Source organism: Metopolophium dirhodum, chromosome 5 (genome assembly GCF_019925205.1).
Source record: "Metopolophium dirhodum isolate CAU chromosome 5, ASM1992520v1, whole genome shotgun sequence".
In the NCBI taxonomy this organism is placed as follows: domain Eukaryota; kingdom Metazoa; phylum Arthropoda; class Insecta; order Hemiptera; family Aphididae; genus Metopolophium; species Metopolophium dirhodum.
In genome coordinates, this window is record NC_083564.1 from 11,166,893 (window position 1) to 11,181,257 (window position 14,365).

The 14,365-nt window shown below is 30.6% G+C and overlaps 2 protein-coding genes across 3 annotated transcripts; one reads left to right on the plus strand and one right to left on the minus strand.

The window, feature by feature from the left end:
• Positions 1-309: 309 nt before the first annotated feature.
• On the minus strand, positions 310-3,530 carry LOC132945301 (UBX domain-containing protein 6). 2 transcript variants are annotated; one of them, XM_061015003.1, is made up of 7 exons: positions 3,390-3,530; positions 2,981-3,286; positions 2,726-2,892; positions 2,522-2,649; positions 2,037-2,440; positions 1,094-1,223; positions 310-1,026 (listed from the first exon to the last, which is right to left on the minus strand). In XM_061015003.1, exons 2-7 carry the CDS (start codon positions 3,211-3,213, stop codon positions 778-780), a joined length of 1,311 nt encoding a protein of 436 aa, XP_060870986.1. In that variant the 5' UTR covers positions 3,214-3,286; positions 3,390-3,530; the 3' UTR covers positions 310-777. The 2 variants fall into 2 exon arrangements, with proteins under 2 accessions (XP_060870986.1, XP_060870987.1); XM_061015004.1 differs by lacking the exon at positions 3,390-3,530 and having other exon boundaries at positions 2,726-2,914; positions 2,981-3,208.
• A 443-nt stretch (positions 3,531-3,973) lies between these two features.
• Positions 3,974-11,877, plus strand: LOC132944817 (beta-galactosidase-like). The gene is made up of 7 exons (XM_061014332.1): positions 3,974-4,042; positions 9,134-9,323; positions 9,484-9,821; positions 9,887-10,162; positions 10,220-10,357; positions 11,376-11,591; positions 11,674-11,877. Exons 1-7 carry the CDS (start codon positions 3,974-3,976, stop codon positions 11,875-11,877), a joined length of 1,431 nt encoding a protein of 476 aa, XP_060870315.1.
• Positions 11,878-14,365: the final 2,488 nt, after the last annotated feature.

Genomic DNA, 14,365 nt, shown 5'->3' on the forward strand with positions numbered 1-14,365 from the left:
ATTTGAAGTTTTTTGAGATAACCTAAACAAAGCATAACAAATATGTTACGCAGAATAATATGTCAATATATAACGTATTAAAATACTCGACAATGATGATCATCAGCAATACATTAAATACATTTAAGTTAGATAAATAGTTATTAATCAGTATTTAAAAATGGTAAACACCTGTAAACTTTTTTGGTAGGTAAAAAGCTTTTTAAGGTAGGTAGCATACTACATATTAGGTATAAGAAGTATTGTTTATTTTTATATTCATCAAACCCATGCAAGAATTATTTATAGATGAAAAAAAATAATTGATAATTTTCATAAATTGTTAATTTATTTTACCATAATAATACACAATATTACAATAATAAGTTTTAATAATTGCAGAGTACATTTTGAAAATAAATTTTAATTTACATATACATAATACTTATTTTTCAAATAAAATTTTAATATAATATGAAATTTAGAAATATGTTTACCTTACCAAAATAACAATAATAATTTCTATGCAGTGTTTTAAGGATATGTGGCTGGTATAAATGAAGCACTATAAAGAAATTAACAGAAAAGTAATGTTAAATTTTTAGTAATGTATAATTTATTTTATTTAGGTATCACAAAGTATGAAATAAATTATATCATTTTATTAATAAAGTCAAAAAGAAACTAATTAAATATATTCATTGATTGTACCCAAGTATAAGTTAAACAATACACAATTAAATTGGTTATTGAAATTTATCACAATTGATTAGAAAAAAAAATAAATGTTTTTAGTGTTTACTGAACCAATGCCATTAGCTCGTCTTTTAAATATGGATGTTCTTCATTGTTTTCAGGTGGATCGTTTGTGAAGAGTAAAACCGTGGTAGGCACTAAGTTCAATTCACTTAAGGTCATGTTTTCGTGCTCGTTACCAAATGTACTTCCACTGGACAGTATTAGCTTGAATGGACGCTCTTCGTCAAATACGCTTTCTTTAACAAATTCCAGTACGTCAGACAAATGTTCATTGACACTGAATGTTCCCTGATTGAATAAATCAAAACATTATATAAATTACAATTAAAATTGATTATTTTCAATGCAAGTTTACCTGTAAAATCAAACAGTCTGGAAACTTCACTCGAATCAAACAGTACTTGTAATTTGATTTGTATCTATTTTGTTCCTTCATACGCATGTTTTTAGTTTTCAGAATCATTTCACTCTCCAATCTTTCAGTTCTAAAATAAAATAAACAAGTAAATTGTACAATTTAAAATTCGCGTATATTATGATGATTTTTCATTTGAAGAAAAGTACTTGTTTATTTATTAAGAGGACTTGCGCCACGTGCCAACATTACCCGTAATTTATAAATAAAAATGGTTTGGAAGGGAACTTACTGAGACAGTATTCTCAGGCTCTCAGCAGTAAGCTTTACAAAATGTTCACAGTAAATAGGGAATAGTTTTTTCCAAGGCTGGGCAAGTTAATGATTTTTTTTAACTCAGTTAAGTTAAGTTAATATGCATCAATAACAAAAAGTTGAAAGTTAAAAGTTAATTTAACTATAGGTTAACTCAGTTAAGTTAGAAGCTAATACACACTTTTTGTTAACTTTTTAGTTTTTATTAAGTTAAAAAAAAGTTAATTTGTTTATACAACGCTAGCGTACTTAATTTTTTTCCAACCCAAAACTAAATTATAAGATATAGTGTTAATACTTCATACAGTATTTCCATATAAGTTAGATTCAAATGATATACATTTTTAACTTTAAACAATTTACGATACATATTTTTTGACATGAAAACAAAATACACTGAAATAGTGAAATATTATAAAATTAAAAACAAAATAAATTAACTTAACTTACTTCTTAAAATGAAAAATGAACTCGTTAATTTCACGTCAATTAAGAAAGAAATTTAGTAACTTAACTTTAACTTGTTAATGCCTAGCCTTGGTTTTTTCCATGTTGAAGCTGTTTTTTTTTTTTTTTAATAAATTGAAGAAATAGTTTGTGTCATTAATTATTTATTATATTTATTTACCTTTTTTGATGTTCTGCTTTTATTTCAGCAGTAGAGACTATGAAAAACTCTGGGGGTAGTGACACTTGTTTTGATGCCTGTGACGGTAAAAGAACCTGAGCATTTCTATCCAACACCAATTGAATACGTTCTGCAGACTGCAAGTCGTCCACAGTGCTCTGCACTGAGGCTAAATTACATAAACATTCTTCTGGGAAAACTAAAAAATCTTCTTCTTGTTCTTGGTACATAAGTCTTTTTCTAACAAATCCAATAGATTCTAAGAACTCAATTGCTCCCTTAATAGGTAACACTTTTTCCACAAATGTTTTATTCGTTAATCTGACTTTCCGATATTTTTCTTCATCTTTATTTCTAATGATATTTTCTGCATATGTTACTAGCAACTTAATGCACTCTTCAACCTTTCCAACAGAAAATTATTATTATTATTAATAAAATAGTTTAATTAATTCTACAGTATTAGTTTGAAGATTTTATTTTACCTTGGTTCTATTGTGATTGCAGTTTTGGATTAGTAGAATTGATTGTAGTATAGGATCATCTTTCATTTGTTCCTTAATAAATTCTTCTATTTTTACATGCCATTCTTCTTGTGGCAAAACTTCCAGGCCTAAATGCAATTGATTTTATTAAAACATTTTTTCTACTACTCCAGTAAATTTAATAAATATAAAATAAAAACTCGCCTATCATCGGACATTGGAAAAAAATACCACTAGTAGCTAATTGGCTAGGGACTTCAGCGCTCGTATTTTCTTCTTCTGAATATGTAAATGTATCTATGTTTTGATCCACATTTTTTCTCTCGGCTTCCATTTCTTTTCGAGCTCTTGACTTGATGGCAGCCAACGAACTGAAAACCAAAATTGTACCCGCTTGCAACATATATTAAACATTATTCTTATAATAGCTTGCCTATTACGGTATGATATTTTACTCACATGTTAAGAGGGCCAGTGGTGGTCTTTTTACTCTCAAACCGGGCCAAGGCTGCGGCCGCAGCCTGTTTGGCTTCATCAGTAGGTTCGACTCTACAGGCGCGAGACGTCTCGCCCGGTTTAGCTACAGTCTTGGCTGTGGTGGCGCCTTCATTCAAACGGTGACCGGGCCCCGCTCTTTTGAACTTCACGTCAGCCTTTTTTTTTTGGAAAAATTTTTTCAATTTGTCGCTCATTATATGCGCGGGGTGTATGATTTGGGTAACTTCAACTGAGACACGTCCTCCCTTAGTTCATCGACTACCGTGTCTGGAAAATTAACACGACGTTTGATGAGTAACTACTACCTGGACAGTCAGACCGATCGAAGAATTCGACCAGCCGAATATTCCAGAAATGATCTGTTACCAACCGGTGGACAGGAAACGCTCGTAGATGTCTCCGCTGTACTTGCCCCAAACGAATATCAACAGGACGAGCAGCAGACACTCGAACAGCACTAGCGAGTTGAATATGTCGACCTGGAATCGGTCGAAGCTGACAAAGTGCAGTGTGTCGCACAGGGCCCGAACAACCACCGCGCGCAGGTCCGACACCGAGAAACAGTCGTCGAGTACGGTGAGCGTGTAGAGCTTGGCGAACGTGGACAGACCGTGCAGACAGCCGATCGTCGATGTATCGTTGTTCGACGGAGGCGGGACGACCTGTTCTTGAAATGTCATTACAGCTGCTCACGGTGATTCCGCCTATGCGGGCCAGACGATGCGATCGGCGTTCGAAAAACCATAATAATAATATTAATGTTATTTAATTGTATTATCGTCGAACGGTCAGCTAAGAACGACGACGACCAACGTAAGACGGATAACGTGTAATATTGAAGTAAGCGCGGTAACTTTATATTACGTATGTATGTTCTAAGACTTCTACGTTTGTTACCGACTTGGCGACTTACCGTGCATTCGTGTATTACAATATTTACAATATTTTATGTTCATGGAAGCTAGAACGCTACTACGCGACCCCCCTTATCAGTTATCACTTATCATCGACGAAAATTACCAGGTATCGAATATTGATCAAGATTCAAGGATACAATCACCTATTGATCTATTCTAGTCATGAACTAAGAAGAATCTTCTTAGTTCATGAATCTAGTCTTCAATCTTCATGGAAGACATGGATACAACTATGTTCATGGATATAATATATTCCAGTCAATATAATATTATTATAATTGCAATTATCATAGCAATGTGTGGCGTTATCAGGGTTATGAAGGGGGGACGGGGGGTTGAAGTATAAATTAAACTAAGTTTTTTTTACAGTTTTCGTATATAAATAATACAATAAATTATTAGTGTAACAAAAGGCAATGTTGTCGGGGGTAAACTCCCAAAACCCCCCGGCTACGCCACTGACTGCAATTATACATAATATAGGAGGTGATACGTGTCCGACTCGAACGGGACTTATCGTGCGCGCTGTCGTTTGACGTACGTTCTCCTAGCGTCTTCACATACAATTTACATAATTTTTTTTTGCTAATATTTAGTATGCAATTAATATGAATTTAAATGACTATTTTTCAATTTTATACGCATTTAGTTTTCGCACCACAAACAAAAAACTGGGGATTTCCTGGAGATACTCCCCCCCCCACCATGATGTCAGGGTGTTTTTTTCGGATCCATAATTTAGTACGTGACTCGTATGAATTTGTTCACTCGTTTTCAAAAATGAATATTAAGAAAATAATTATGTTATTGAAATTCACGTGATTTACGAGAGTTAAAAAGTTATTTGTTACTCAAACAATGGACCTATGACAATTAGGGGGGTTAGGGGGATAAGCCCCTCCCAGTTTTTCAGTCATATTTTACTTAATTTGGTTTAAAATATTATAGGTGAATTATCAGGGTTTGTACTTCACTGCTGCTGAGTGCTGACACAATTTTAGCCCCCCTCCAAGAAAAATATCCCTAGTTGTGCCTATGCCTATGACCATAGGTTATTTTAAATCTTGGCGCCTATGTCTATGACCCAACACCATTGAGTTGATAACAATAATTGCGATCTCGGATGTGCTTTCCATCCATCATCCATATAGGTACCATGATCCATTATATGTGTTTTTGAACATAAAACAAAAACTGAAAAACTCATATGGATTTAAGTAAGATAAATTATAATTAATGAATTTCTATATATTTAGAGACCTATATTATTATTTATAACTATAAACAATAGAAACAATATATTATGATTATATAATATTAGAAACTTGATATTATAGAGTAGCCAGAGTAGGCAGTACTGTAATATAGGTACAATCATAGGCGCCATGATTTATACAAATAAGACTTAGAGTCTAAGTGAACTCCCCTCCTCCATTAAACAATAGTATATAAAGGCTTTAACCGTCTATTTTTAATAATAGTGATATGGTGACTTAAATTTGCATTATACAGTCATAAAACTGACTACAGCCAGATAAATAGATAATTAGATAATAATATGTAGTATCAAAAAACCTAATGGTAAACCTAAAGTAAATACCTAACAAGCAAAGGTGGGCATTAACTTAGGGTTACCACATTGTGTCTTTTAGAAAAGAGTACATAATATAAAAACTCTGATTACATATTTATTTAATTAACAAGACATTTTATATACTAAACAATGTATGAATACTTAATACAGAAATGCATAATTGAATATTTTTTGAATGTTTAGACGAAGACAAATGTTGTATTAAATCAGCTTTGCCTTTATTGGCCAATGAAACAATTAAACAACAAATTTTACAAAAAGCCTCGTGTTCATTTTCTGTTTTTTAAACATTTGGTATTCTTCTATTAATTTATCATTAAATTTACATTTTCGGCGAGACATTTTTGATGAACACAATTTACGAAATTAACGAACTAAACTATATGGTTGTAACTATAGTACTAGTAGCAAATACTAACACAGACTAATTCCAATTTTCAAACATCGATCATACATTCATACATGTGACATATATTATATATACCGTAATACCGCAGACATTTCTGAGAAAAACGTCGATAACATCGATAACGTCCGTGCCGATTAAATTTATATTTATGTTATTACTTTATTAGATTAGCTTATAAATTTATTACGACTTGTGGCATTTTGGTATTTTCGGAATTAAATAGAAATAGAAAAAAAGAGTACATTGTTGCCAATATAAAAAAAGTGAGAGTACAAAAATTTTAAGAGCTCATAAGAGTACATGTACTTTTAAAAGAATACTAATGGTAAGTTGGTAACCCTACATTAACTTGTTAATTATTTTTGTTTTTAACTTATTAACTTATTCAGTTTAAATGTTTATTGTTGTAACTTAACTTTTTATAGTTAACTACAGTGCCGCAACTTGGTACATATTGGTGGGTGTGCGACCAAATATATAGGGCCCATGTATAGTGGCAAAACTACAGGGGAGGGGAGAGGGGGGCTATAGCCCCCACCCCCCAACTACGATTCAGACCCCTCCAAAAAATATTCCTTATTTATTTAGATATAAGGCGTTTATAGGTTATTTTAAATTAATAGTTTTGTTAGGTGTGCTGTAGCCCCCCAGAATATTTAAGACGAACGTCTCTCCAGCACCACCCATTCAAAAATTTTACAATTTTTTTTTACAGGAAATTAGCATGTAATTAGCATGAATTTGCATGACTATCGCCAAAATTTGCATGACAAAGTATACAACTCTATGACAAAAAATGATGTGCGGTGCTGGAGAGACGTCTCACCAGCACCACCCAACGTGAAAAATTAAAAATAATAACAAACTCGATATACCAAAATGTAGCACGTGATTAGCACGAATTTGCACGATATACCCGGAAATTCGCACGTGTCTGGTTCGCGAACAAACCACGTTCGACTATTTCGCGCGTTTTTTTTATAAGCATTTAAAGTTCAAAAATCACGAAAGTTAGCAAATTATTTTGAGTTGAGAATTCGTAAAAATTTTTCTTTTTAAATCTAAGATTTTAATTTTGGTAATAATACAAAACTGTGTACAAAGTTAAATTCGAGTTGCGCCAAGTTTATATTTTTAAATTAAAGGTTTTCGAAACGTAATTTCTGGTTAAGAAAATTTTGAAATAAAGTTCCCCATTTGATATTTTAATTAATTTAACTTAAGTTTTACTCAGACGCATCCACGTTGAATCAAAATCAACATATAATTTTGCTTTATTATCCCAACTTAATAAGTTTTCGGCCTCTTCTCAGGCAGCTGAAGCTGGTTGAATCATAAAATACCTCCTACCTCCATTGGTATAGGCACCTATTGTATAAGTACAGGTATGAAGTATTTTATTCCCCACTCATTACACTTCTGCAGTATTATATTTAAGTATTTATTAGAACTTTACACAGAGTTTTTTAAACGTTTAATAGAAATTTCGTAAACAATCTTATTAAATTTTATTTTTTAAAATTGGTTACACTTGGAGGTTGGAATTTTTTTAAATAGATAACAATTTATTGTCAAGTTATTTTAATGTAGTACCTATACAATTTGAATTCAGTTAATCAAAATGTTTTATTTGTACATTTTATGGTATACAAATGCTTTGATAATTTATTTTATTATACTGTATAAATCAGAAGCTCACACAATACAACTGTATTTTGATTGACTGCTTTTGACTTTTTGATAGTGTCATCAAATAATTCCCAATTGTTAGGCCCTCTTTTACAGTACGCTACATAGTGACCAACAGATGTGCGCAATCTACTTAGCCCTTTAGGATTATGTTATTTAGGATTATATTAATACCTACGTTTCTACTCATAAATTATACTATGTATAATTTATTATTTTACTTATTTTATTTAAAATAGTATAATGGCTTTTGGGTTTACTACAGCGCCAACACCTCTCTTCAATTTTTTTTTTTTAGTACTGTAACTCTAGTTGAATAATTTGTATTGACTTGAAAATTGATAATTTGGTGCCCCATGAATAATCATTCTTTAATGAACTAAATATTTTGAATAGTTTTTTCTGTTTAAGTTTCGGGGCATTTTAGTTTGAACTTCGTAATGTGTGTTTCTACTGTCAAATTTTTTCCAAACTTTTATTTTTGTTTTCTAAAATCAATTTGCCTGCGGGCGCCAACACCTCCTTCAATTTTTTTTTTATGATTTTAACTCTAGCCAAATTTTTTAAACATTAACAATCTGGTACCCTTTGAATAATTCTTTAATGAACTAAATATTTTGAATAGTTTTTTCTGTTTAAGATTTTGGAGATTTTAGTTTGATGTTTGTAATGTGTAATCCAACAATATAATTTATATAAATTTTTTTTTGTATTCTAAAATGCATTTGCCGGTGGGCGCCAACACCTTCCTTCAATTTTTTTTTATAATTTTAACTCTAGCCGAATTTTTTAAACATTTTTAGTACTGTAACTTTAGTTGAATATTTTGTATTGACTTGAAAATTGATAATTTGGTGCCCCATGAATAATCATTCTTTAATGAACTAAATATTTTGAATAGTTTTTTCTGTTTAAGTTTCGGGACATTTTAGTTTGAACTTTGTAATCATTTTCAAATTTTATAGAATTGAGGAAAATTTGAAAATCCGGGACTGGTTCCGTAAAGGTATAATTAAATTAATCCAACTGTGATATTTAAATTAATGTTAAAGATATATTTAAGGTATTAGTGTTTTAAAACAGTCAGTACTCATCACTTTAGTCACAATGTGGTAAATCCTAGTTTTTGCACTTTTCGGAACGTTATTGACTTAGTAACAAAATAGTGATAAAAGTTGAAAGTAAGCAGTACTAAGCAGTTTTAATAAGCAAAGTTAATAACTTGAATCATAATATGATGTTGCAGATCAAAATTATATTTTAATACTACATTAAAAACCGAACAGGAATTTAACAAGTAATAACTAATAACGAGTAAGTATATATAATCATTTTTGTTTTTGTATTTTCACAATTCCACATTTATTTGTTCTTATACAGCGTTAGAAATTTTTTCAGAAATTATTTTTTTAATATTTTGGGAATTTTTTTCTGATTGCCTGGTAGATATCTTTAATGTTCTATTGTCAATCAAGGATGAAAAAAATATATATAAATTTCATTAGGTAGAAAATGAGTATGGAAGTTTTTATGCCTTCGATTCTGGGTATAAATTATGGATACGTGATTTATTTAGGAGTTATATAGAAAATAAGGCTGCGATTTTTACAATTGATGGATGTGGTCAGTCATACTTTGACTGTGGCGTTATTCCAGAAGTATACGCAACTGTAGATTTTGGAATTTCATTAAACGGTTAGTATTACAAAAAGTCAAAGTAGATTATTTGGTGTGTGAAAAAATTTAAAAATATCATCAAAACACTGAAAGACGTGCCAATTTATAAAATTGAATTAATAAATATTAAATTTATTGCAGATTTGAATTATAGTATATTTTTATATGTTTGTTTTAGCTTCTCAATGTTTTGACTTCATGAGAAAGGTTCAAAAAGGAGGTCCACTAGTGAACTCAGAGTTCTATCCCGGTTGGTTAACTCATTGGCAAGAATCAGTATCTATAGTCAACCCCATCGATGTTGTAAAACAAATGAAAGTAATGTTGGCAATTAATGCTTCGTTTAAAATTTTCGGTACAAATTTTGGATTCACATCGGGAGCGAATACAAATGACACCAAAGAAAGTATTGGATACTTACCACAGTTGACCTCATACGATTATAATGCTCCATTGGATGAAGCTGTAGACCCTACAGAAAAGTATTTCAAAATTAAACAGACACTTGAAGAAGCCGTGAGTTTTAATAACAGTTAACTATCCAATATACATATACAGTTTATTAATTAATTATTTTTAAGAAATATGCTGTGACAAACGAGATATCACCAAATCCCGCACCCAAAGGTGCCTATGGAAAATTCTATTTAAGACCTTTGGTTAGCATATTTGAAAAGGTTGCTCAACGTATTAAACCAGTGATCAGTGATGTTCCTTTACCGTTTGAGGACTTAGATATTAACACTGGTTTTGTAATGTATGAAACAACATTAACAGATGATCAAAAAAATGTTGAAAATCCAGTAAACCTAACTGTGAACACGGTTAGAGATCGAGCAATCATTTACCTGGATCAAGTAGAGTTACATTGCAGTTATAGTTTTAGAAACATGAGTGTTCAAATTTTTTTTTAGGTACAAGTGGGTACTATGAATCGGTTGAAAGCTAATACTACAATAAGCTTAAACATTAACCGTACTGTTCAAAACCTAAGCATTTTAATTGAGAATCAGGGAAGGATGAATTTTGGAGACTTAATTGAAGATAGGAAGGTAATAATAGCTGACAATAAATTATTTTATTCATGGTCTGAGACTGAAATAGTATAATTTATAATAGTATACTATAGTATTATAGTATAATATAATGCTTTCCAGTGTAATAACGTAAAATTAGATAAAATATAAATAATTATAAATACGACTCCTGTCGATAGTTATATTAAAATAGTAAAAGTTAGAATAGTATAATTACGCTATTACCTTCCTCCAGGTGTTCGGAGGGCTCTCGAGATCGTGTATTCGAGAATTATATCAAATACACCGTACAATATGATTTTATGGAAAAAAGCACATAGAACGTATTGACTGCAATCCACATAAAATATTATATCAAATGCCTTACCTGATTCGCAGTTGTTCGTAGACGATATTGTAAGAGTTTTAGGTTTTAGATAAGATAAAGTACTACTTCAAATACACAAATTGAATTAACGAACGCACTGATTATTGCTTGCATAAGAAGTCCAGTTGTCGCTCGTTGAAATCGGTTTTGATACTTGAGAGGTTGTTACTTTGGTGGTTGGTGCTCATGCACTGGTTTAAGGGACGGACGCGAGGATGCTGACCAGAGAGTGGAGGGTGGCTTTGTCACTAACTTATTGTGGGCCTGGGAACTAGATTATTCTTTGGCGTCAGCATAAAATAAGGTCACACACATCCTACGTAATATTGTTATGAGTGCGTGTCGAATTATTAGTTGTCGTTGTCAATGGTTTTATTTGATGCGACCGATTTCTACAAGCGACAGTCTGGCCGTTGTTTATTATTCTGTAAAATTTTAGTTTATTATAAGGGTGTGTGAGCATATCATTACACCAGTTACCATAGAAGTTAATATTTGATAAATTGTGTACAGACTGGCGAGTGGTTACATTACCTTTTTAGAAACAAAAGTGGTAATATTTACAATCACTGAATTAGATTGTATTATATTTATTTTAACTACCAACTGAGTATAATTACTGAATTAAAATATTGTATGTAAAATAATACTAATTATATTTTCTAGGGAATTTTTGATCAAGTGATTCTCGGAAATAAAATATTAAGCCCTTGGAAAATGACTGCATATCCTTTGAATGGTACATCATGGATTTCTTCAATCAAATCAGTTGAAAACGTCAACAGTGTTAAATTACCAGCATTTTATAAAACACAGTTTACATTAACAGTTAACTATACAAAATGTTTAGACACTTATTTGGACACTTCAGGCTGGACAAAGGTGTGTTCTTACAAGTTAATACTGTTAAGTCGACTTTTATCCACATATTTACAATTTAAAAAATAATATTTGATATTTACAGGGTGTAGTGTTTTTAAACAATGTAAACCTTGGTCGGTATTGGCCACTTGGTGGACCTCAAGTTACACTTTATGTGCCAGCTCCTTTTTTAAAACCATCACCTTATGCTAATACACTAGTGATATTAGAACTTGAAGGTACATCTCAAGATTTGTCCGTGAAATTTGTGGATAAACCTGTTCTTGATGGTCCTATAATGACATAGATAAAATGTATGTTATATAATTGATTAAGAAAAATATATTAAAATTATTAAATGTTTGATTTATTTTATTTTTATCATATAATAATTATCGTGATTTTAAACTCTGTGTGTCATTCTATAAAACCATTCATTGACAAGCAATAATTCACAGTTCATAACATCAACTAGATAGGGCCCAGCTAGGATACCTACATAATTCATATATTGTGTATAGCAATGCAATCTAGGTATCTTGCGACGGAAGTGAGTGGATGCCACAGTATGGTCTTTGCGTTAGAAGCTTCAAATTGAGTACCTAGGTATTTTGTTGTTTTTTAAATTTTTATTTACATAATTTTTTCTAGTGATTCCATCACCACATACCAGATGACGATACGTCATCCAGTAAAAAGATTGTCCGTGGCAATAAATATATAATTCAAGTTTAAAAAGTACTCTGAACTGAAATTTGAAAGTATCTATTTTATGAAAATAACCTGAACGCACTCAAATGTGCGAGTTCGTGGTATAAACTTATATTTTAATATTATATATTCCTACTGCTTAACAAACTGTCCGTCTATTGTTGGCTCATTTTATTTTTTTTGTTCACCGAAATTATCAAAGAATTGTTAATCGTTTCCGACTAATGTCGATAATTATTGGCGATTATCTTAGATGATACAAAATATATTAGGTATATTATGATAAATCCATTAAACTTATATAATACTCAGTACCTATATGGTCAATTGATAAATTGTGTGTTCTTTTACAGAAATCTTTGTGATCTGCAACGTATGAATAGATACGGTTAAGTTGAATTATTATTATTTGTTTATTGTCATATTTGTATATAATAATATATTTTAGTCGTTTCAATTACCCACGAATAATATTTTTAAAATAGGTATAGCACGAACTACAATCGTTCTTCTTTGTTTAAATATCTGATTTCGTCCAATTTGATTATAAAAATATAAAATAACTAGGTATAAGAAAAACTGTGTTTTTTCTAAAAAAAATTTTTAGATTTTTTGGTTACAGAATAATCTATTTACGTGGAACTTTGTTTTCAAATTTCAAACCTTAGCTACAAAAGTTGAAATATCATTTTTCAATTTTAAAGTTCATAAATTGTGCCTATTTGTTTTAAAAAATTTCACCTGTTATTGTAACAATATATCAGGAGCCTTTTATTAAATGTTCATGCTTTTTGACCCCACTACTAAAACTTTATTGACATTTATAGAAAATAAAACTAAAAAAAATGGAAACTGAAAATGCCCGCAAACAGCCAAAACAAGTCAAAATATTTTGGTGGTGTATAGAAAATGCTATTATAAACAATCAGGGGAAATTGCATGTACCTTAGCTATCTACGATCATTTGACTTAAAGTTACACCAAAAACTAAAATTGATTTTGTTAAAACGTGATATTATTGGTATAGGTTAAATTTCTATTTTATAATAGATCAATAGCCAATAGATTACCTATAAATCACATTTTTTTATTTAAATCCCGGTAGTCATTTGGCATGCAAACTATAACTGAAATAGATAACCAGAATAGGTACATTGCTGATCACAAAGTACTTTCTGTAAAAGTACATTCGATTTAATATTTATCAATAGACTGTATAGATACTTAGTATAATATAAAGTTCTATGGATTTATCATAGTAAATAATATATTTTATAATATCTATGGCAATCGTCAATTGTCGACATTCGTCGGCGACGATAAACAATTTTAATAATTTCAGTGAACAAATAAGTAATAAGCCATCGATATAGACCGACAGTTATGAGCCGTATACATTATAATGTAAGTTCTAATACAAACTCACACATTTCGTTATGATCAGGTATTCAGGTTATTTTCATAATATATTTTGATACTTTCAAGTTTCAGTTCAGAGCGAGATGAAGATGGATAAAGATAGTTTCTTCGGCGACGGCGGCATTCTAGCTAGGTTTCACCGGAAGAGTCGATGCTTACGCGTAAGTTTGTTTTCATATTATTACTATTTTACATTTACTTTTTAGGCTTAAATTAAATATTTATTGCCACGGACAATCTGTTAACTGGGTTACGTAGAAGCATTTATAAGTTTAATCCCAAAAGCGCAATGTATAAAATACGCGAGACCGTCTTCGTAAAAATAATTAAAAAACATTTTGTGAAAGGAACAAGATTACTGCTAATATTTAAGTTTTAATTATTATTAACAAATAAATACAAATAATAGATATCTTAATAGCTTTTTACTATTAACATTCAGTGTAAATATAGTTTCTGATCGACTTACCAATATGTAATAAACCTATATGTAATAAAATAATTATTCATATCAAATAATCCTTACAATTTAATGCAAGGATTCTCATAAATTGATCTTACAGCAGCCTTAAAACACCAAAAATACATTTGTACATCATTTACAAAATTTTAGTTCCCTATTATGGTGTAGGTATTAATACAAACAATAAATTGCTATTCGAAAA